The 22,607-nt window shown below is 52.2% G+C and overlaps 8 protein-coding genes across 8 annotated transcripts; 5 read left to right on the plus strand and 3 right to left on the minus strand.

Moving 5' to 3' along the window:
* Positions 1–764: 764 nt before the first annotated feature.
* BDR25DRAFT_330972 (cryptochrome-2) lies at positions 765–3,727 on the plus strand (the record flags this gene model as incomplete). The annotated part of the gene is made up of 2 exons (XM_033692581.1): positions 765–2,597; positions 3,711–3,727. Exons 1-2 carry the CDS (start codon positions 836–838, stop codon positions 3,725–3,727), a joined length of 1,779 nt encoding a protein of 592 aa, XP_033553898.1. The 5' UTR covers positions 765–835.
* Positions 3,728–4,318: 591 nt separating this feature from the next.
* Positions 4,319–6,349, minus strand: BDR25DRAFT_43490 (uncharacterized protein). The gene is made up of 2 exons (XM_033698569.1): positions 5,571–6,349; positions 4,319–5,511 (listed from the first exon to the last, which is right to left on the minus strand). Exons 1-2 carry the CDS (start codon positions 6,178–6,180, stop codon positions 4,529–4,531), a joined length of 1,593 nt encoding a protein of 530 aa, XP_033553899.1. The 5' UTR covers positions 6,181–6,349; the 3' UTR covers positions 4,319–4,528.
* A 1,558-nt stretch (positions 6,350–7,907) lies between these two features.
* BDR25DRAFT_309372 (uncharacterized protein) lies at positions 7,908–9,835 on the plus strand (the record flags this gene model as incomplete). Its single annotated transcript, XM_033691076.1, has 2 exons — positions 7,908–8,176; positions 8,230–9,835. 2 exons carry the CDS (start codon positions 7,908–7,910, stop codon positions 9,833–9,835), a joined length of 1,875 nt encoding a protein of 624 aa, XP_033553900.1.
* An 859-nt stretch (positions 9,836–10,694) lies between these two features.
* On the minus strand, positions 10,695–11,298 carry BDR25DRAFT_208477 (uncharacterized protein; the record flags this gene model as incomplete). Its single annotated transcript, XM_033684567.1, has 2 exons — positions 10,695–11,190; positions 11,249–11,298. 2 exons carry the CDS (start codon positions 11,296–11,298, stop codon positions 10,695–10,697), a joined length of 546 nt encoding a protein of 181 aa, XP_033553901.1.
* Positions 11,299–11,637: 339 nt separating this feature from the next.
* Positions 11,638–12,735, plus strand: BDR25DRAFT_370992 (uncharacterized protein; the record flags this gene model as incomplete). Its single annotated transcript, XM_033697171.1, has 3 exons — positions 11,638–12,058; positions 12,115–12,161; positions 12,216–12,735. The coding sequence occupies 3 exons, from the start codon at positions 11,638–11,640 to the stop codon at positions 12,690–12,692; spliced, it is 945 nt and encodes a 314-aa protein (XP_033553902.1). The 3' UTR covers positions 12,693–12,735.
* BDR25DRAFT_43513 (methyltransferase-like protein-like protein 10) lies at positions 12,736–13,655 on the minus strand. The gene has a single exon (XM_033698570.1). The coding sequence runs from the start codon at positions 13,571–13,573 to the stop codon at positions 12,836–12,838; it is 738 nt and encodes a 245-aa protein (XP_033553903.1). The 5' UTR covers positions 13,574–13,655; the 3' UTR covers positions 12,736–12,835.
* Positions 13,656–13,900: 245 nt separating this feature from the next.
* On the plus strand, positions 13,901–14,458 carry BDR25DRAFT_276761 (uncharacterized protein; the record flags this gene model as incomplete). Its single annotated transcript, XM_033687570.1, has 2 exons — positions 13,901–14,086; positions 14,189–14,458. The coding sequence occupies 2 exons, from the start codon at positions 13,901–13,903 to the stop codon at positions 14,456–14,458; spliced, it is 456 nt and encodes a 151-aa protein (XP_033553904.1).
* Positions 14,459–18,010: 3,552 nt separating this feature from the next.
* BDR25DRAFT_209403 (uncharacterized protein) lies at positions 18,011–22,573 on the plus strand (the record flags this gene model as incomplete). The annotated part of the gene is made up of 2 exons (XM_033684604.1): positions 18,011–19,207; positions 19,268–22,573. 2 exons carry the CDS (start codon positions 18,011–18,013, stop codon positions 22,571–22,573), a joined length of 4,503 nt encoding a protein of 1,500 aa, XP_033553905.1.
* Positions 22,574–22,607: the final 34 nt, after the last annotated feature.

Genomic DNA, 22,607 nt, shown 5'->3' on the forward strand with positions numbered 1-22,607 from the left:
TCCACCCTTTTCGAGGCTGTTGCAGCCGATGGTTTCGAGCCTTCATCACTTTGCATCCGCGTCAAACTCGACCTTCTCGACCTTCTCGACAGCCGTGTTAGAGTGCTACTCGTCGGCTAATACTCCGTACATGATCTGATGTGACAGAAACGGCCCATCCATGGATGTAAGAACCGAGGGCACAGGCCAATTCGTTATTACTTGTACTCGTCTCCGACCGTCTCCTTGGCAACATCGGCCCTTTTCCGCAGGGATGGCATTTCGATTGAGCATCACTCATTAACAGGGTTGTTCTCCACGAAGACATGATACCTCTTGCAGGGCTTCGTAAGGACTGGAAGGAGTAGTCCTGAAAGCAGGATCTGGTCCTCTCATCTTCCCCTCCGTTGTGCCACCGGATGGATACAGCGAGGACCGAGCAGGTGCCCGCTTCCCTCAACAACACGTCCCTCACATCTCTTTCAGCGCCGTTATGGGGGTTTCATTAGACGAAAGCTTGATTTAACATGCTCCAAGCATGATTCAGCGGACACTAACTAATTCATTCCGCTAAACCTCTTTCATGGGCCACAGTCTTCCTTTCTTAGACTCGTGGCATGCATCTGTCCGTTTCGCTAATGATTCATCATTCGTCCAATCCAACGCTTCTGATTGGTCACCACAACCTTGATCTCCCGTTGATGACAATGACGACACCATACATTCCACTCCTTCAAACCTGTGCTATCTTTTAGACGTGTCTTTCTTCCATCTCCAATTCCTCATGATATTCAGCCACAGTATTCACATATAACTCCCGCCTCTCCCTCCAATCCCCTCACTATTCTCCTCCCAAATGCCTACCTCCTCACCCAGAGTAATATATTGGTTCCGCACAGACCTCCGCCTGCACGACTCCCCGGCCCTCATCCACGCCCTCTCCCTCTCCCCCTCTATCCTCTACCCAATCTGGACCTGGGACCCTTACTACGTCTACCACTCGCGCATCGGCTCCAATCGCTGGAAATTCCTGCTGGACTGCCAAAACAATCTCTCCGCCTCCCTCACAGCCCTCAATCCCAAATCCAAACTCTTCGTAATAAGAGAGGCACCGCAAACGCTGTTTCCGAAGTTGTTCAAGGCGTGGGGTATTACGCATCTTGTGTTCGAGAAGGACACGGATGCGTATGCAAGGGAGAGGGATGGGAGGGTAATTGAGTTGGCGAGGGAGGCGGGGGTGGAGGTTATTGTAAAACCGGGGCGGACATTGTATGATTCCGATGAGCTTGTGAAGGAGAACAAGGGCAAGCCTACGATGAGTATCAATCAAGTTCAGGCTGCTGGAGCGAAGATTGGAGACATCCCTAGACCTCTACTCGCGCCGAAGTCTCTCCCTGATCCTGGGGAAACTGATTTGGATTTCAAACAAGAGAGGCCGAACCGTGATCATGATGCCAATTCTAATCCAAGGAAGGAAATCGAGAACACGTATTCTGCGCTGGCGGGTCCAAACGGCGATTTCGCTGTCCCAACAGTAGCAGAACTGGGAATCCAAGAAGCGTCGACACCTCATCGAGGAGGAGAGACAATAGCGCTCAAAATTTTAGACGAAATTGTTGCAGACTCAGACTACACCGCAACATTCGAGAAACCAAAGACAGCCCCAACGGCTTTCGAACCCCAAGCTACTACACTCCTATCCCCGCATTTGCATTTTGGCAGCCTCAGCTGTCGCGAATTCTACTGGCGTGTACAAGGCGTCGTTGACAAGTACAAAGGCAAAGCCTCGCAACCGCCCACAAGCCTCACAGGCCAGCTCCTATTCCGTGACATGTATTTCGGCGCGCAAGCGTCGTTGAATTATTCCTTCAGGCAGACATACAACAACTCGCAATGCCGGTTTATTCCGTGGCATCTTCCTTCCGAAATCGACTCCAAATCTGGCCTCATTACTGGGAAGTATCACATAGATAACCAGGAAGCATTGGAGTGGTTCACACGTTGGCGAGAAGGCCGGACTGGATTCCCCTGGATCGATGCGCTGATGCGGCAGTTGAAACAGGAGGGTTGGATACACCATCTAGGTCGACACGCTGTAGCCTGCTTTCTTACTCGTGGCGGATGCTACGTGGATTGGGAAAGAGGTGCAGAGGTCTTCGAAGAATGGCTGATTGATCATGAAGCTGCATGTAATATTGGAAACTGGCAATGGCTGTCGTGTACGGCTTTCTATTCCCAATTCTACCGCTGCTATTCGCCAATCGCATTTCCACAGAAGTGGGATAAGGAGGGTAAATTCGTGAGACGTTATTGTCCAGAGTTGGCGACGTTTGATGCGAAGTATATTTACGAACCGTGGAAAGCGCCAATCGCGGACCAAAAATCCTGGGGTTGCTTGATTAAGGGTGATGGAGAGCAAAATGAGGAAGGGAAATTTATGGTATATCCAAATCCGATGTTTGATTTTCCAGAGAGGAGGGATATCTGTATACGGGCGATGAAGAACGCATATTCCGTTGGTTTGTATGGCGACGATCCAAGGGTAGTGGATGGGAGCTGGAGAAAGTTATTCAATAATGCGGCAGAAGACCTAACGGAAGGAAATGATGGGCCGCCAGGTGCCATCGTGAAGCATGAGGAGGTCGTTGGAGAAGAGGGGGAACATGGAGAAAGGCGGAGTTTACCGAAAGCGAAGAAAATTTTGGGCGGAAAGAAGGGCCATAAGAGGGATGCGAGTCAAGGGACGTTGGATGGAATTGTGACGAGGAAGAAGAAGAAATGATAGCTGGGTTCTGCCCAGGTATTGGGCTGATTGCCCTGACATCAGCTGCAGGATGTCAGTTTGTCATAGAATTTCGAATCCTTATGCCCATGGATATTGTCTTTAATTTTGCAGGATGTCACCGCCTCGCCCTTAATTTCTCCAGCTCCCTCAGTTTTCGAACCTGTTCCGTCATCTTTGACACGTCTCCCATTCCTACGAGACCCTTCCCCACTCCAGAGCCTTGCCCTTCCCCCCTACTATTCGTATCTCGGCACCCCACACCCTGCTTCTTGTTGCCCTCTGCATGTGCACTCTGTGATGTACTCTGTTCCCGTGAGGGAGCCTCGTACTTTTCGGGCTGTAAGATGGTTTGATCTGCCTTTGCCAACCCAACATCAATCTGGAACTGCTCTAGTAACTCCATCAGCATATCATCTCCAGACAAGGAAACCACTTTCCCCCCCTAAATGCGGGGCACACAGGAAGCCGTACCCCATGAAATCCCCATACCTCTCACCGCTTCCACCACTGCATCCCTCGCTTTCTTTCGATCTCGGATTTCCATCTTTGCAAAGTCATCTGCGTCCTTCTCAACCGTAGTATCCAAAGACGGCGAGAGTAAAGATTGCGTTACGACACGTGATATAAGTTGACGATATTCGGTTTGTTCTTGTGCTGCCTCTCGCATCAGTACTCAAATGTCATCGAGGGAAACAGAAAGAGGTAAGAAAGTACTTGGAGTTTTGGCATTAGTTAACGACCACGGAAATGGCATTTTACGATGTGGGTATATGACTGAAGGTATTGAGGCAAAAGCCGCGAAAGAAGTTGAAGTATTGTAGGCGAGGTAGAGGCCGCGAGTCTGCTCATTGTATGTTTCGCTGGTAGCGGTTTGGGTGACGGTTGACTGACTAGGAAAAGCTAACCGCCGAGAGCAGCTCTTTCCGCCTTCACCGTTGTACTGAAGAGGGAGAATGGAGCTAGCCCGCCGAACGAATTGGAAATCGAGGAAGTGCAACTGGAGGGATTAGATGGCGGATCCTACCTACCCAGGAAACTTAGAAGGTGGGAGGAGGCCTGGCGCTTCGAGTGACGTCCGGAAAGGGCGCAGAACGTAATTCCTGTAGCTGCTTCTCACTACCATAGACACGCATCACAGTAGTAGAAACGCGTGTTAGACTGTATGGACTTTTTGACCTTGAAAATACATGCACGCACTTCCATCTCACCTTCCCAAAAACCCAACCATCCCCCGAGACATAACAACATTGCAACCATGTCCAGGACAGCGGGTCTTCTAAACGCCCGAAACCCTCATAAATATATACAACCGAATGGTAAAAGCTTTGGGATCGCTTGCGTCTAGATTGACACAACCGCCCTAGGATCTGGGGTATGAAACACGCACCAAATCAGTCTGGCGTGCCGGAAGAGAAACAACGAAAAAGTACAGGTACATGAGGCTCAAAAGAGTGAGCGAGACAAAGACAAAAAAACATTAGGTTGACCACCGTAATGCGGTCGGTATTAAGGAGTGTGGGTGAATGAGTGGGTGGGTATGTGCTAAAGGGCCGTCTTTGTGCAAGAGATCCAGGCGTTTTCCGGCCGCCAATTTTAACTCCCGGGTATACAAGGGAGCCCGCCAGATAGGCCTTGAAAAGGAAAGAAAAAGAAACGCGGAAGCTTGTGCACGTGCATGTCTTCGCTCGCGTCGGCGGATCTCGTCAAAAGAAATGACGCCGAAAGGACAGGCTATAGATACAACCGGACAGGAATATCAGATCATCATACATCTTCCGTGAACCGAGATCCTCTCGATCCATCGAGGGAGGGATGGCTCCTTCCCAGGGTGCCTCTTGGAATTGTGTCCGGGTTTGGGCTGTGAGGAGGGCTGAAAGGGGTACCCCCTCCATTTCGGCTAGCACCAAAAGCTGGCGCGTCCTCGGGGTGGTGGATGATGGGTGTTCGGGCCGGGCTCGGCATTATTCGCTCTTTTGTACCCATTGCGCCTGAGCTGGAAGGGTCGCCAGCCTCTTTGCCAAAATCTTTGCTGGCAGCACCAGCCACCACGCCTGGACCACCATAGAAGCCCTGCTCGTCGCGGTAGAATGATGATCCAGAGAGTGCACCCTCTCCACGAGCAAACTGTTCTGAGGTCATGCCCTCGCTGAATGCTGAGGGGAGCTTACGACCGGATATTCGCTGGAAGCCCTTCTCACCTGTCGTGCTAGTGTCTGCCGTTGACCTAGATGCGCCTGAGAACCGATTGAAGAAGGCCGCAGCGCCTCCTCCCACGATGCTGCTGCGGCCAGCAGTCGATGTCGTTGCCATCTGCTGTCCTGACGACGCGATAGGCTGGCTATCGGCGGTGTCATTTCCAGGCAATTGAAGGGCTCCCCGGCGTTGCTGGCGTTTGTGGCGTTTGATGAGGAGCAGCAGTAAAACTAGAAGTATAGCAGCGCCAGCAAGACTACCGACGACGCTACCGACTACCTTGGGTGTGTCCAGGGAGCCACTATTCGGGCCCTGTCTATTGGCAGCGGAGACTGTTGTGGCAGCTGGAGGTACAGCTGTGTTTGCTGGGCGGCCTCCTCCCCCGCCTCCATCCGGAGCTCCAGAGGATGCGGCGGCTGATGAGGTGGGGATAAGCGAGGTTGATGATCTGGTTGATGATGAAGATTGTGATGAAGATGACGAGGATGATGACGAGGATGATGACGTGCTATTTAGGGTCGAAGTAGATAGGAAGGTTGAAGACGAAACGGTGCCTACGCTTGGTTAGACTAGTAGAGAGGGTGCGTGGGGGGTGCGTGGGGTTTGTGCTCACTGGATGTTGTGGAATTAAGGCCATACGACGACGCTACTGTAGGCATACCAGAGTTAAGCACAGATGTCGGCACAAGTGACGATATGACGGCTTGCGAGCTTGGTCCGGCATTCTGAACAGATGGTACTCCAGAGGGGAATGGATATGCAGGGACCGATGGTAGAGAGACAGTGGGTGCTGCTGGTACTGCTGGTACAGTCAGGTCGCTTGGAAACGGAGGTAGTGATGGGACTGATGGAACAGAAGGGACCGAAGGGACCGCTAGCACCGAAGGTGCTGGGGTAGCCGTTATTGTCTCCTGTCCGATCACATTTCCATTAGCATCAATTGTGGCAATCACATCCACAATGATGGTCAATACATTTGTAGGTGCATTTTGGGCCTGACGGCGATGGAACATGCGATGTGCCCGTCCCATGACTGCTCGGCCCTTCTGCTCCCGTATCAACAGCGGTTCGTCGACGTCGTCTAACAACGGCTCCTCCTCTTCCTGTACAATTTCCGGCTCCTGTTCCTGTGCAAAATCCTCCTTGAGAGACACGTCCTCGGCGAGATGTCTGTAGCGTAAATCAATGCGTGATATTTTCGATGGGCGAGGGGACAAGTCCATAAGTTATTGAGATGGCTAGCGCAATTCGGGCGCAAGAATAATCCCAACAATTTCGGTGGCAAAGTCGATATGCGGGCGGAACATGTGTTCAAGTGAGCGTACAAGTTGGTTGGCAATTCTCAATGGCGATGGTAATGAGCGAACGTTGGGCTTTGGCCAGTCGAAGGTCCAGTCAATGGATACAGGGCTATGTGCGCGTGGTGAGAGAGCGTGGGAAACGAATGGACGCCAGGCGGGCTGGCAGTTTTGTTCGAGGGAGCGACCTAGGCGCGATCAGCGACAGCACTCCAATGGGATCGGCGTAGTAGATGAAGTCACAAATAGAGAGGCATCATACGAAGAGCCTTGGAGTGGTATACACACCTGGAGTTGGATCAATGGACCAGCATTCGCTTTGGTATTATAGCACGCGCGTGCAAAAAGAAGCGACGGAACGCTTTATTGCAGACGGGATCCTGCTGTGCTCAGATGCCACGGCCGGGGGCCTGGGGGGAGGGTGCGAGAGGGCTGGCCGAGCAGTCGTGGAGTCGTGGCTCCTCCAGAGCGGGAGCGCTGGAGAAGGGCAATTGTCGACGTCGCAGCGGAGGCCGTGGTGGAGAGACGAGAGAGGCCACGGGCGTGCGCGAGAGCAGCAGCAGCAGCAGCGCAGAGAGAGGAGAGGAGAGAGAAATGGAGGGCTGGCACGGGCGGCGATGGGCGGTGATTGGCCAGGGTGCTTGCCCGAGGGCCGGGATCTGTCCCAAATGAGACGACAATCAAATTTCGTTTTGCGGCCTGAAATAGACACGGGCCCTCTCTCGCAGCGAGAGATGACGACGGCGTGCGGCCGGACAGCGATGCAAATAACGATATGGTGGTGTTAAGATGTTTCGCAGCGAGTGTTGTTTGGGATATGATGATAGTGCTGGGTGCTATGGTGAGGGGTTTGCAAGTGGTCATGGTTGTGTGGGCGCGCTGTTTCCTGCGGTAGCTTGGCGGGAAGGGCGCGCAGGAACAGGTTCAGCAGCCACGACTCTTGCCGTCCCGCGTGCAGCAAGCCCGACCCACTTCCCCCAACGGACTTTTCAGACCTCCCCCCAGACGGACGCACCAGACACACACCACACACACCACACACACCTCACACACGTAGACACCGACGTAGACTGCTAGTGAGAAGTCTGTTATTCTGGTCGGCGGCTGCCCCGTCCCCTTAATCACGTCCAATCTATCGTCTGACCTGATGGGAGTCCGGGCTCGCTGGAGGAGCGAACGAGGAAAGGCAATGTCCGCCCGTGCCACTCAATTGCCTCCTTTCGCATGTCCGGCAGCCCCACCACGGTTCCCAAGACTTCCCCCCAGATCCAGCCTGATCACGCGCCTAGCTGCTGACATAAGCCCACACGCCACACCGTTTATCACGTGGTGAATGATGCTCTGGGGCTGGGGCGCACAACCCACAGCCCCCACCACACACCACGCCTTGCTTTTGGTGACGGAGCTTCTCCAATTATCCTGTTTCGGCCAAGCACTCTAGCTTTCATCTGATCAAGACTCCAATTGCCCTCTTTGCAACTTGATGGACGTCGTCAATTCACAACCCCCCTTCCCAGCCACTCAAAATGCGTCGCCCACATATGACGTCCTCGCCAGGAGCCTCAAGCCACCCTGGTGAGCGCCCACCGCCCCTCCCCCCACGACCCTCGAGCGGCATCTACGCTCCCCATCCTGACCCTTCGCTCCTCGCCATGGCTTCCCACGATCCTCGCTCCTCCTCAACCCAATCCCTCGTCCCCGACCCCGCGTTTGATTTTGAAAATACAAGTCGGCGGCGGCTGCTCCTCATCTACATCCATGGCTTCATGGGCAATGAGACAAGCTTCCAGAGCTTCCCCGCGCATGTCCACAATCTCGTCACCATTACTCTTGCCCAGTCCCACACAGTCCATACCAAGATATATCCTAGGTACAAGTCGCGAGATTCCCTCGAGCTCAGGCGGGACGACTTCTCGAACTGGTACAATACTTCATCACCTCCCTGGATGTGAATGAGCTAACGCTCACTGTCAGGCTCGCTCCACACGAAACTTCATTCACGGACATTGTGTTGCTGGGCCACTCCATGGGCGGCCTGCTAGCCGCCGACATTGCATTGCTCTTCCGACATCATATAATCGGCATCGTAAACTTTGACGTCCCTTTCCTAGGTATGCACCCTGGCATCGTAAAAGCCGGCCTTGGAAGCATTTTCAAACCTGCGCCGCCTCCACAGCATCACACCCTGGAAGAGTTCGAATCAAATAATGGGAAGCGACCGAGTAGAATGAACACGCTATTCAATCCAAAACCAACCGATCCAAATTACAATCCATCCTTCTACAATGACATTAATCTGCCCGTGAGAAAAGGATGGGAAAATGCCTTACACTTTATGAATAAGCATTCAAACGGTCTCATCAGTGCTTCGAAAGGATTGGTAAAATCCCATTTTGAATTTGGCAGTGCGATGGCAGATTACCGTGGTCTCAAGGATCGGTATGCTAGAATACGAGCTTTAGAAGAAGACGATGAGCGAAAGAGACAATCTGCTAATCCCGAAGTTCCTTCACCGCCGAGGATACGTTTTGTGAATTACTATACTGCCAGCACCGGACGACTAAAGAAGCCCAAGACTCCATCCCCGTCGCGACCAGCCAGCAGGGCATCGCAACATGAATTGAATAGCACAGCTGGTCTGACCTCAGATTCCCAGCTTGCCCTAACAGCACCACCAGCTAAAGCTACCACTGCAAGTCCTCGTATATCTATTGAAGAGCATCGGGATGACGAGGTTGTCCCGGTCAGTCCCGAAGAGCCTCTTTCAGCAATCAGCCCTATGCGTACAAACGAGTCAATTGGCCCCACCACTACCACCTTGGAGCGCAATACAGGGCCGAATTTACCAGATATTCCGCCTATACCTAAGGAACCTCCGTTTGTCGATCTAGCTCAATACTCGGACAAAGCGGAGCGAAAAACGGCGGAGAAGGATCACACCAGAGCGTTGAAAGAGTATCAGCGAGCCGTGAAAGCGAGGAATGGCGTCATTAAACAGAGGTCACGAATAGAAGAGAAATGGGAGAAGCAAGAGCGGAAAGGCCAGGAGGTAGCAAACAAGGCCGAGAATGAGCATGGTACTGACAGCCTGGAAGAGGATCTTAGTGTGCATCTAGGGGGAGCAAACTACTCCCAAGACAATAACCGCAATGATCCGTATAACTCTTACGACTTCTCCCATAGCGCAATTCTCGCTCAAGCAGCCCCTGAAGACCGCTTCACCCTCTCCGAATCCACACCGCCTTCAACTCAATCGTCATACACTGACTCAGTTACTACCTTAACAACCCAAGATACTAACACCTCGAACCCCTCACCCTCAGCATCCTCACCAAAACCGAGGCGGTACAAGAAATTCTGTATGCTACCTCCCAAAGATGCAAACGGCAACAAGGATCCTGCATGGACATGCGTCTTCATGGAAGATATGGATGAGGTTAGCGCCCACTGCGGGCTATTCTTTATGAGCGAGACTTACGAGAGGCTAGTGGGGGATGTAGCGGCTCGGATTGAGGAGTGGGTTAGTGAGGCGGAGAGTTTGAGGGTAGTGAGGGAGATGGACGAATGGTCAATGGATTGAGAAAATGGTGGAAAATATGAGAGGGACGGTATGCATATGAACTATGCCAATGATAACATGAATAGACTATTAGAATATCCAAGACCTACAAAACATAGTTTTGCACATAGTACTGCATCCAGTCCATAGAAGTGCATACTTTAGAGGTAGTTGTGTGAAAAACAAATCTGAAAATGCTAGAAATGCAAACACGCAGTAATCGCATTCCTGCTCTTAAGGAGAGAGGCTCTTAGACATACCTCGTTTTTAGTATTATTCCGGGGTCGAACCAGCGTGTATTTAAGTAACGAAAATATACTCGCCATCGGCCCACCCTCGCTGATTGTTTTAATGGGCTGTTAAAAAAAACACCCCCAACTAATCAGGTCATCTAACCTGTAATAAAAATATTTGGTTAGGATATTATGACAGGATATACCCCCGAGGCCATTTCAGATTATATACACTCGCTTGTTTATCCTGCATGGGTCGAACGTACCTACCGACATAAATTGTAGTCAATGAAATACTCAATGTCGGCGCAATATTGATTTCGGGAGTGCATTAACCACTACAATATATGTTAGACGATGGCAAAAGAAGACTCTAGTTGTAGCATTCAAGCGTTCAATTATTTTCGGCGTCTTATTAGGGTTTGCTGTTCATGCGCTTGAATTTGCAGATTTCGCGTACTGGCCACAGCTCTCTCCTAAACAAACACCTCCTCTGGAAGAGAAAGTGCCCGCACGACAGCCCTCAAAGGATTCCCTACTTCCTGGCCCTACAAGGCCGTCTACATATACCTCTACGCTCTAAGAAACATCATCTCGCCCCTCCCTCACTCTACCATTCACAAAAACCTTTCCATCCCTACCCCAATTCACCTCCCAAAACCAAGATCCCCAAGCAGAACCCCATACCAACACATCCCCAGAAACCCTACTAAATTTACAAGCGAGCTAACCCCATGCAGCATTCCAAACCTCTTGTTCAGGGCCTGCATCTCCTTACTGTGCGGCCCCTTATCGACACTCCTCTTTCTATCCTTCGTCTCCTGATGTTTCCGCAGCCCCATGACTCGAGTCGTCTGGGGGCCCACATACAACATATTCGCCAATCCGGTTATCAGGATTGTTGTCATGAGTGTGAAGGCAAGTCTGTCGTCGGTGTTTTGTGCATGTTGGTTTGGAAGGAGTGCTACTGAGCCAGAGGGATAGGTCAATGCCATAAGGACGGGACAAACTGACTGCAGGATGAAGTAGACGGGGAAGGTATGTTTTTGGAGGGTGCTGAATTGGGGGCGGGGAAGGATGTGGAAAGCGATTATCCCCCCAATAAAGGATTGGAAGAGGGTTGAGCTGAGGAGGGTGCCGTAGCTGGATTAACCCCCGATTAAAAGGAAGGCTTGGGCATGCAATTGGGAAGTGGGAGTACCTTAGGAGGTGGTATGCAGCGGGATTCTGGAAAGAGGAGAGAGACGCCATGGTGGTTGTAGCGTTCTAAGGGTCTGAGCGCTGTGGTTGCTCACTGGAGGAGAGAGGTAGTTGTTAACGAAGAGGAGAGGTTATTGGGACTTGGAGGTTGAGGGTGAATGATTGAAGACGCCCATGCTGCCTGAAAGTCATTCAATTCCGAAACAATTCAACCCAGTTAATGCACGATAGTGATGTTATGCATTTCACTCTCATCCACACTAACTCCAATACAGTAACGCGGAACTGCCCCACCAGTCTACCACGTGTAAATGTTAAACGTCGAAACCTCGACTCTCCACTTACTCTATAATTCTCATCGACGACGTGTGCCTTGCTGGATATACTAACATGCTCCCGTCCCGAGTCGCTCTTCGCTGGCCTCTTGGCCAGCCACCCTCCCCCGAAGATATATTCTCGTCCGCACCCAACAACATCTTCACCAATGATTTGCAGAACCAACACGGCGACGACCCGTATACTATAGTTGTGTACAAGAACCAGGTACATGGAGAACTAGAGTTCAGAACGGCGGACGTGAACGGAGAAGAGCGCGGAAAGTTTGCACATTGTCTATGGAATGCTGGAATCCTAATGGCAGAGCTAGTAGGAGGAAGGGAGACAGAGGGGAAGGGAATGAGTGTGGATAGAGGTAATGGCGTGTATATATCAGGTGAGGAGGCGAATTGGGGAATTGAGAACTGGTGGGTCAGCAAGGAGGAAGAGCATTTGTGGAGTGTGAGAGGGGAAACAGTTTTGGAACTTGGAGCAGGTTGGACAGCCTTGGCTCATACATGATGAAAGAGATAGGCTGATGAATGTTTGTAGGAGTAGGATTGGCTGGCATCATGAGTGTCCTCTCGGGAGCTGAAAAAGTATGTGTTGTCACAATTTGATGGATGCTGGTATCAACTAATCTACCAAATTAGGTTGCTATAACCGACTACCCAATCCCCGCTATCCTTGATGCCATCCAGGGGAACGTTTGTAAAAACATCGAAGCCTCACTTTGGCCACTCGTGAGCATTGGGGGCCATAAATGGGGTTGCCTCGACACCCCCTTTGCTAAAGACAATGCCCATGGTTACACTCGCATCCTCGCAGCCGACTGTCTGTGGGTAACAAACGAGCACAAAGATTTGGTCCGCTCTATGCTCCACTTCCTCTCGCCTTCTCCTGACGCTCGAATATTCTGCATAGCCGGCTTCCACACTGGACGAACGAAGGTAGCGATGTTTTTTGAGGAAGTGGTTCCTGAGTCTGGACTGGAAATTGAGGAGTTGCTTGAGATGGACGTGGATGGGAAGAGGAGAGAGTGGAGGCGTGAGAGAGATGGCGGGACAGAGCATATCGGAGAGAGAAACAAGTGGCTAGTTGTGGCAAGGCTAAAGCAGTCCACACGCTGATCCGTGTCAATGTTGTGACGGGTAGAGACCGGCGACAAATACGACGAATTGTGTCCTCTGTCGTATTGTAATTCTCGATTTGAAGATAGAGTGAGATCTGCGTAGATACTCCCATCGTCGAAACAAATTGACCGAATGCGCTATCAAACCCTTCTCTTAAAACACAATGTGGACACTTTGCTCCCCGTCTTCCCGCCAAATGTAAAACTGGGATACTTTACCGCATCCTCATACACCAATTCTCCACCCTTGTCCTCGAACCACCCTCTTAGCTCTTCAGCTGTCCAATTGCAACTTGTGATTAGAAACCGCCCTCCGCTTTTCACTAGACTCTCTACTTTCTCTCGATACCCCTCGCAAATTCTTCGTCCCTGTGTGTCGGCGTCTTGAGAGAGACAAATAGCGTCGAACGTTCCCTTATCGAGAACAACATCAAAGCCATCGTGGAGCCAGGGACCGGGTGGTTGCGTAAGAATGTCCCATTCATGGAATTGCATGGCCTGGTCCTCGGGGTATTTCTTTTGGCTGATTTCATAGGCGAGTTGGATGCTTTGGGGTGAGTAGTCGATTCCTATCATTCCTCCTTCCCAGTCATCTCCTCGGAGGGAGAAAAGGAGGTGACCGTTTCCTGTCCCGAGATCAAGGAATCTGGTTGCTGTCTTTTCGTTTCCATCTTCTTCCTCGCATACGCTCTTGTGTAGTTCCCCCTCCTCCGCGAGAGTTTCTAGAAATGAGAGCACCCTCTCCTCAGCGCCAGCGTCTGAAAACCATATTGTGCCTTCGTCTTCTGCATTCGATGTGAAATTGCTGAGTTCTTGGTTGTAGGTGGCGTCCCAATAAGATTTTGTTCCGAGGACCGAGGGATCGAGATGTTTGGGCATTGTAGGATCCGTGGTAGGATGCGGCGAGATGGAGATGCGATACAGGATTGCGGGGAGAGGGATGCGTTAAGGCAGAGTCACGAACGCACGTGGGCAAGGTGAAAAGGAACGCGAGAAAGTTCGTTCGAGATTTGCTTATCGATAGTACCTGACTAGTCGGCTCCAGCTTCGAGTAACCGAATACGAGGTGGGTCTTCCAAGGGTTGAGAATGACGCCAGCGACAGGATCGTCACAGATCTTCACATCAACCTGACTTCAAGCATCCTCACCACCATCGAACATCCGTATCCAGCACATTCGACAGCACTATCAGGAATCCCTTCGTCATGCTGACTGTGGCTCCACTATTATGCCTCATCGGCGTGTCAGGCTACGGATTATTTATATCCTACAGCAACATCACCCGCCTCCAGAAATACGAAGAGCGGAGCGAAAGGGCCGCCGAGTGGTCGAATACTGCGGCAGAGAGACTGCAAAAGACGAGGACGACGCAGGGCGCTGCTGCGATAACTGTACGGATGAGCTTAATCATCTTCCTAATCGAATGCCGCCCTCCTCGCAGCCGCGAAGAGATACTTAAATACCCAAATATGTTGGGAGCTAACAGTTCAAAGGTATTACTTTCTCTTCTCACTTCTATGACCCTGCTTGTCCTTAGTCACGCCGAACACCACCAAATCGTCCTCGCTATTTCGCTTATCAACACTGCCATCTGCTTCGGAGCTCGTATTCACATGGCCAATTTCTGGAAAGAGAAGGTGCAGCTCCCGTTCATGGAAGCCTATAACGAGGCTATTCGAGGCTCCAACCAGTCAGTCAGCGTATTGACCATGTTGGGGTGGGGGTGGGTAGTTACAGGGCTTATTGGATGGCTCGCTGGGTAGCTATGGTCCTTGTTGGGAGTACTTGGGGATGCTGTTTCGACGGTTGGATGTTAGCTGGGCTGTTGGTGATACGGTGGTGAATAGGAAGATCAACAGAAATACCTTGTTCTGGTATTTAGTTAAAAAGAAAATTAGAGTATAAATGATATCGGGCGTGTCTACTCTCGGCTTACAATAACGTTCGGTCACCAAAGCGGATGTTCTATACCGACATACCGTAAAGCTGAAAGAAGTTCACGCCCAATAAGAGCCTAGTGCGAAGATGCGAGCAAAGAGCTAAACTGGCGGAAACGGATGCCCGGTAGTGAGACAGAAAGAACAGACGCCGGCCCAAACCGTGAAAACGTACATTGTATTATTAGATGGAGTTGGTGTGAGGATTTTCTAGAGCAACCTCTCTGTAGTACTCACAATATCTCTGAGTAACCGTTCCAGCCTCCTAGTCAGCGAGGGCCACTACTTTGTCCTTCCGCAGAGAAGAGTGTTGTCGAAGGACGTGATGACCCTTTTCTTTTTGTTATTTTATATTTTTTGTTTGGTTTTTAGGTTAGAACCCCTGGGACGGAAGTGCCAATCGTCTGAATCCGATGCAAATATAGGACGCTGTCTAAGCCACGAGGCTGAACTTACCCTGTTGCTTTGCGTGCTCTGATGTGTCTCTATGATATTATCGCCTCGGGCTCATGAGGCCTGGTAGCCATGATATTGAAGAGAGCACTGCATTGGCCGGAGCCTGTCCGGAAATCGATGAGACTTGGTGTATTTAAACAAGCCCCCACACCCATTTCGCAATTTCTAGTTATAAATACTGGTCCTCGATTAAGTTCCGCTCCACATTCGGCAGCTGAGAACATTAGAGATTCGGCATTGGGCGTTTGTCGTACGATTTATTGCGGAGCAGAGGGTGGTGGTAGGGACAGTTCGGATTTTCGAAGCATGGCTTGGGCTGGGTGGGAGAAGCAGATGTGAACATATCAGCTCTCCACAAGAATTGTCGGCATTCGAGCCTCTTACGCTTTGTATCTAATCTACTCGTACCCTGCATATTGCAGCAATATTGTGGATGGAAACTCTGACTTGGCCGGATGCCACCTGATTGGAAGCTGAAGAAAAGAAATCTTCAAGACAACATACCCACTATGGTAATGCAGAAACTACAGGAACTAGCGTTCCATAATGCTGCAGCAACATGATGGTGCAGTTCTTATTTTAAATATGCTCGTCGCCGTTTTCGATATTAAACTTCTTTACTGGAGCGGTGGGAAGGCGGACTTCATTGATGACTTTCTTATTTTCTATCCCCATAAACCAGGGATCGAAGAGGGTTGAGGACAGCCTAGTTTCAGCGTGTCGATCCGAAACCCTTGAGATGCTTCCCAATCAATGCCATGTTGCAGACTTCTCAATGTTGATGACAAACTGCGATGCTATCCGTACGCCTCTGCTCGTGACGACACTTCGTCGCTTAGTGGAAAAAATCGATCAACGAGTCGGAGACTTGGCGAGGTCGAGGCAAGCGGGACCAGAAAGTCTATCAAGCTAGCAGGAGACTCTGCACAACTACTTACACGGAAGGATCGTCGCGGCATCCGCTACAGGGAGCACAGAGATCACAAAATAAAAGGGAATAGTGAACGCCAGGGAAAAGAAGGAACGAGCAGATGGGAAAAGAAACAACCCTCTCCTGCGTTCGCACAAAACGCCTGTTCGTCCAAGGTCAGCTGCGTGGCGTGCTTGAAAACGACATCGTCAGCGGGACCCTAGCCACGACCCTAGCAATCTCACCACTGTGGCTAGCTTCTTCCAGTGCAAAGGCGGATTGTGTTCAAGACTTGAAGACTGATGGATGAGCGGTTCACTAAACACATGGACAGAAGATAAATCGTCAGAAAGATTGAAAATAAAAGTGTAGCGGAAGGCAGTTTGCCCTGCTCATCGGATCGGTAGGACTTTAATTACCTTCTGTCGGAGTTGGGGATGGGCTAGACGAATGACGACACGTCTATTTTTATGCACAGAGGAAGGCAGACGCAGGAGCTCTCAGAAGGAAACTGAGGGGAGCAGGACCCGCGTCCAGTGTGAGAATGCCTTGCTGTCTCCGTGTGAGGCAGGAACGGACGAGAGCCAAGAATTAATAGGACAGACATATGAGGACGCTCGCAGGCCTCACAAGACCGGCGCAATGGACGGCCAAACAGGTTAGTGGGCAATACCCAGTGACAACGTCGACGTCTGGCCAGGCTAGCGTGGCGCTGTGGGCGGTGGACCAAGAGAGACGTGAGGAAATCAGTGTTTCTAGGTGGCGCTGAGCGATGCTTTTTGCAGCCATTATTGAGGAGACGAATCGGGACGGGTGTTGAAACGACGCGCCCGAGATGAAACTCAACCTCAAGCGCTGGGCAGGAGAATTGCCACAGATGCGAGACGAAGCCGCGGGGACAAGGAAAGGGTGCAGTTGCTGGCGCAGATGATGGACGCGGACAGGCGCTGCATGATGGGGTGTACGATGATGGGGGGAGGGAGGGAGGGGGAATGGGAGCTTGCAGGCGTTAGCGGCCGCCGTGATGTGCGGAAGGGACGGGCAAGGGTTTTTGCCCTTTGGCAGCGCCGCGAGCCTGTGACGCCTGCCGCAGCGCCTGTCGAGCCTGCCCAGCGCGGCCCTCGTGCCTACCCTCGATGTCGCCCTCGATAGAGAGGAGTATTCGAATTGCAGATTAGGGACTCCGCTGAAATAGTAGATGACAGTCTTCGTCGTTTTTGCAAGTTGCGCTTGCCTCTGCACGACGTTGACGTTTAATCACATCCGCCACGCAGGTCGGCATCGGGGTGGACCCTGCCCAAGGCGGAGGATCCCTGTCCCCTCAGTGCAGCCGCTGGCTTGTTGGTCGCCTTCAACTCCTCCAGCACAATCGCAACGCACACTCTCTCCACCGCTCCTCTCTCCGCCCTCTCATCCGGTCTCCGACAAGACGATCCACTCCTCGTCCGTTCTCTCCAGCGTCAGACTATCACCGGGCAGCCGCGCCTCAACGGGCGTGATTTCTTGAGTGTCGGTGCTACCGGACAGCCCTCCGCCTCGTTTAGTGCCTCACTGTCGATCCGCGCAACCCTTCCACTCCTCCCCCCAAGAGCCCTTTTACGCCTCACACGCCTTTCACTCGTTGTGCCCTCGCCCTGTCTGAGTGTTCGAATGCTGCACGCTCCGTGAATCTCCCTCCTCCTGGGGTTGTTACTCTGCCGCTGCCTTTGTGCTGGCGAGAGGCCGCAAGTCGCTGGTCCGCTCCGTCACGACACCTTCAACGGCCGTGTGACCTGCCCAGGCACAATCTTCCAGCTCACTTGCCCCCCAGTTCTCGCTGCGTTTCGTCCTTTCACCACCCCCTCCAGCTCCCACACTCGGCCCGCACTTCCATCCACTCTCCTCCCACACCTCTGCATGATTGTGCAGGCTCGACTCTCACCCACGGTCTATGACCGCTACACCGACCATTCACCAGCAGCTACGCCAAGCCCTAGGCAGCTCCCTTCACCATGAACAACGCCAACTTCCCCATGATCCCCCGCGGGCAGACCACTATCCAGCAAAACTTCATCGGCCACTACCGTAACCAGCAACAGCAGGGGAAGATCCCCCAGGGCTGGCAGCAATCCGTCCCGCCTACCGAGCGCGCCCAGCTCGCCCTTCAGTTCTATACCTCCTTCCGTTTGCTCAAGCCCGAGGGTTCTGAGGCCGACGCAGTCCGCGTCGCCATCAACTTCGAAAGCCAGACCTTCGCGACGTCCCAGACGAAGGACTCGTATGCGTCCAACATCAAACAGAAGCTCATGCAAATGGCAAGCATTCGACAGCAGCAGGCTAACCAAGGTATCCCAAACAACCTTAATGGCATGAATCCCACACAAATGGGCATGATGGGACAGCCTGGCGTCCCTAACCCAAGGGCCAACCCGCAGCAGTTTCCTCAAGGTTTCCCTAATCCTCAATTGCAGCGGCCGATGCAGGCATCCCCGATCCCCATGTCCCAAGGACAGTCGTCGATGGGTATGAACGGCGCCAATGCCATGAACTTCCAGCAAGGCCAGAACAATGCCCAGCGAGGCATGCAGCAACCGCCGCAGCCCGGCCAGATGTCGGAGGCCGCGACTATCAATCGAGTCGCCCAGCGGATGCAAGAATCCGCGAAGCCCGAGGTCATTGCCAAATTTCAGCAAGAAGTTGAAACCTGGCCAATGAACAAACGCCAGCAGCTTGCGAGCCAAGGGATCAGCCCGTTGTTCTGGCGCTTTCGACAGCATGCTGAGTTGATGGTGAAGCAAGGCAAGATCAACCTTGCTTCTCTGCAGGGTGGCCAACAAAATGTACAGCAACAACCGCCGCAAAATCAAATGCAGAGTCAGCAGATGAATATGAACCAACGTCAACCCGGCGAATTCGACTTGAACGCCCTTGCGAATCAGCAGAATGAGGCCTTTCGCGTCCAAGATCAAGGCCAGCAAGTCGTTCCCGCGAGCAACAACGTGAACGGCACTAGCTTCCCTGGTCAGAATGCGCAGCCTGGCCAACCAGCAAACGCAGCACTCGCCCAGCAGCGACAGGCCTCTCAAGCCGCTGTATTTCAGAATGCCCAGCGCCAAGCTCAGGTCCAAGCGCAGGCTCAGGCTCAAGCTCAAGCGCAAGCTCAAGCACAAGCGCAGGCTCAAGCACAAGCGCAGGCTCAAGCTCAAGCGCAGGCTCAAGCTCAAGCTCGCGTGCAACAGCAGCTGCAACAACAACAGCAACATGCTCAAGCCCAAGCTCAGGCAGCACAGCGACCGAACCCAATACTCCAAGGCCAACTTGGCGGTCTTAACCTACCTCCAGGAACGACTCAGCAAAGTCCCGCAATGCCCATGCTCACCCGGCCAATAGGACAGCAACCTGGCGCGACCACCCCCCAGCCACGACCTCAAGCCCACGTACCGCAAATGACGCCCAACCAACCCCAAGTCGATCCTCAGGTCGCCACCCAATTGATGCGTGAGGCTCAGCAACGAGCCGCCGCAGCAGCGCAAGGGACTGGGCAGCCATTGACTACACAAGTACGAATAAACCTGTTACCACAAGACTTGCCCCCCGAAGTGAAGGAGCAGATGCTGAAACTTCCTGAACCCCAATTCCGCTCCCTCTTGGCCAACTTTATGAATGGCATGCGTGGTAACCGGCCCATGGGGTTTGGTGGACAGCCACCTGCAGGTCAACCCAATATGATTATGAATCCCGCACAGGCCTTGCAGATGGGGATACAGGGAAACCAAATGATAAATGCAGGGAACATGGGGAATTTTGGCCGGCCAAATGGAATGCCTCTAGGCCAGCAACCTCCAAATGGAATGACTCCACAGCAGCTGGCAGCGATGGGTCAGCGACCGCAACCAGGAGGTAATCAACGACTCGTTGCTGCGCATCAGGTACTCCAGCAGAACCCGGGGATCATTCAAGCCACAGACGATAGGCCTTACCCCCCGAATGCATTGAGCCCACAAGTGAAGCAAAGCATTCCTCCCGAAGTCAAAACTTGGGCTCAGCTCAAGCAATGGGCAAGCCAAAATCCGGGTCTTATGCAGAATATGGATGGGCAGAAGTTGATCCTCCTCCAAGTCTTACATTTTCAGGACCTCATGCGACACGCCAATATCGCTGGTGGACAGCGCATTCCCCAGCAAAATCCTAGTATGGCGCCACAAGTTCCTCAAATGACTCCCGGTCAAGGTCCCGCTCGGACACCACAACAACAGCCAAACATTCCACCTATGGTCCCTATACAAGTCACCCAGCATGAGTTGATAAATCTTCGATCAAGACTGCGGCCCGACCAAGCTGGGATCTCTGATGATCAGCTTCGCTCGTACATTTTGCAACAGAAACTCCAACACAGAAAACAACAGCAGCAGGCCTTGTTGCAACAGCAAATGTCACGCAATCAAATGCCTCAGCCTCAACCTGGCATACCCGTCCAAGGTCCCCCAGCATCTCGCCCACCAACAGCACAACCACAGGTCACCCAGCCTACTCCTCAGCCTAAACCACCAATGCAGAAACCCCAACAGCTTCCGCAGCCTCAAAAGCCTGCCCAGCCTGCTAGCCAGAATAACCCAAACAAAGGAGTGAAGAGACGGAACGAGGATTCCACAGAAGAGGGTAATTCCGAGCCGCCAGGTGGCAACGCTGCTCCCCAAGCCCCGGCAATGGTACCGTCCAAATCGCATCCCGGGATTGTTAACCTCACCCAGGAGCAGATTTCAAGGCTCACACCAGCACAGCATGCCCAGATGCGTGCTCAGCTGTTGCGAGCGCAGGATGCATCCAACAACAAGCTTCCACAACAACGCCCACCACCAAGCTACGAGGAGCTCATGGCTAGGGTGAAGGAACCAGCTAGGGATGCAAAGTTCCGCCAAATGATTAAGGAAGAAGATGCAAAGGCGGCCACTGGACAACCAGTCCAACTTTCCCCCAAAGTGCGTGCTCAATTGCAACAACTTGTGCGAGAGAAAATGCCTATCATGAGGAAGGTTGACATGTCCTTGCGCATTTTCATTGCTGGCTACGACGGTGCCGAGTCTGAGAACGTTGCTCGATCGGTGATGCGCGCCCGTGCAACGCTCTTGAGACAAATTCAGCCACAAGAAGGAACACTTAAAGAACATGTTACCCTGAGCGAGGAAGACTTCAAGAATCATGTTCGTCACATTTTCAACTTCGTGCAAAAGGTCATGGCGAGGTTTTCTACCCAGCAAAATCCCGCTGCCGTACCCCAACAAAACCAACAGCAACGACAAGCACTCGAACCGCAGCCTGCGACACAGCCTCTCAATGCCCAGAACCTGAAGAATCTCGAACTACAGCAACGTGAGCATAGGACTCCGCCAGCACCAACTGGAGAGAGACCTCCATTCCCGATTGGTCAGTCGCCCCGTGGTACCGGCGCCCCGATCTACCTCAAGGAGAATGAAGTCAAGGACCTCAGGCTTCCAGAGAAGAAGAAACCGAGACTGGAGCATTCTAGTTCAACACCAGGCCATAAGCCTTCCCCTCAGATAAGCTCAGGCAAAGGTGGTTCTCCCGAGCTCAAGAGACAACCACCGCCAGAGAAGCCTGTTGAGCAGAAACCCACTTTCAAATGTAAAGACACCAATTGTGAATATAGTATGCGAGGTTTTGATACCCCGGGTGAGTTGGAGGCACACACCAAAGACGCACATGGCAAGATCGAAGATCCCTTGCAATATGTTTTGGATTCAATGGCAGACTACTTGGATGTCGATGTACGGACTGGCGAACCTAGGTCGCATCCGAATGCAAATCGCGGTGCGAAACCAGCTGCTTCAGGTCGGGTCCCACCTCAAACCACCAAGCCTGGACAAACCCCGAACATCACGCAAAATGCCACGACCCCCGTAGGCCCACAGGCTGCCGCTACACCAATGGCTCGTGTTTCGACCCAGCCAGGCATCAAGAGCTCCCCATCAAACAGTTTACTCAAGACGCCACAGACGGGGGCGAAGGTAGCGACTCCCAACACTGGAGCTCTCGCCAAAGGTACCCCATCCAGCGTCACTAAGCCAGCAACGAAGGAACGTGAGATGGCTGCCGTTCCCGAAGAACAGAAGGAAGAACAGGCACAGCCATTACTTCCCAACGCTTTATTTGACCTCAATTACGAAGAAGTCTACGCTGCTCTTGATGCCAATGGCCCATTTACTCTTTTGGATCTCAAGGACGAAGACAATTCTTGGATTCTCCGCTCGACCTCTCCTTCCCACACGCCAGATTCGTCCTCGAAGGACTCTCCCTCTACTCGTCAGTCCGACATATCTGAGAATGACAATCTTCAAATCAACATTGGCATGAAGGACGCAGATATCCCTGATGGATGGCTCGCTGCAATGAGTGGAGATACTGTTCCGCTGGATGCACAATTGTCTGAAGATTTACAGAATTTAGGTGTAACTCTTCCCCCAATGGACAATGACGATATGATGCTGTTTTACGGAGACACTGTCATGACTGGCCTTGATGGATTTGATTCTGACAAGCTGGACTCGCTGTTGAATTTGGATTCTACGATGGCTTAATGCACCGCTTGGATCTTGGCACCAATTGAGTTTG

Source organism: Lindgomyces ingoldianus (assembly GCF_010093535.1).
Source record: "Lindgomyces ingoldianus strain ATCC 200398 unplaced genomic scaffold BDR25scaffold_2, whole genome shotgun sequence".
NCBI lineage: Eukaryota > Fungi > Ascomycota > Dothideomycetes > Pleosporales > Lindgomycetaceae > Lindgomyces > Lindgomyces ingoldianus.

What these genes read in the sequence shown, in the direction of transcription:
- BDR25DRAFT_43513 (XM_033698570.1), bottom strand. Translation starts at nt 13,573, where the DNA reads ATGCCCAAACATCTCGATCCCTCGGTCCTCGGAACAAAATCTTATTGG.
- BDR25DRAFT_43490 (XM_033698569.1), bottom strand. Translation starts at nt 6,180, where the DNA reads ATGGACTTGTCCCCTCGCCCATCGAAAATATCACGCATTGATTTACGC. An exon ending in CCTTAATTCCACAACATCCA is followed by an intron (nt 5,512 to 5,570) that starts GTGAGCACAAAC and finishes AACCAAGCGTAG; the next exon opens with GCACCGTTTCGTCTTCAACC.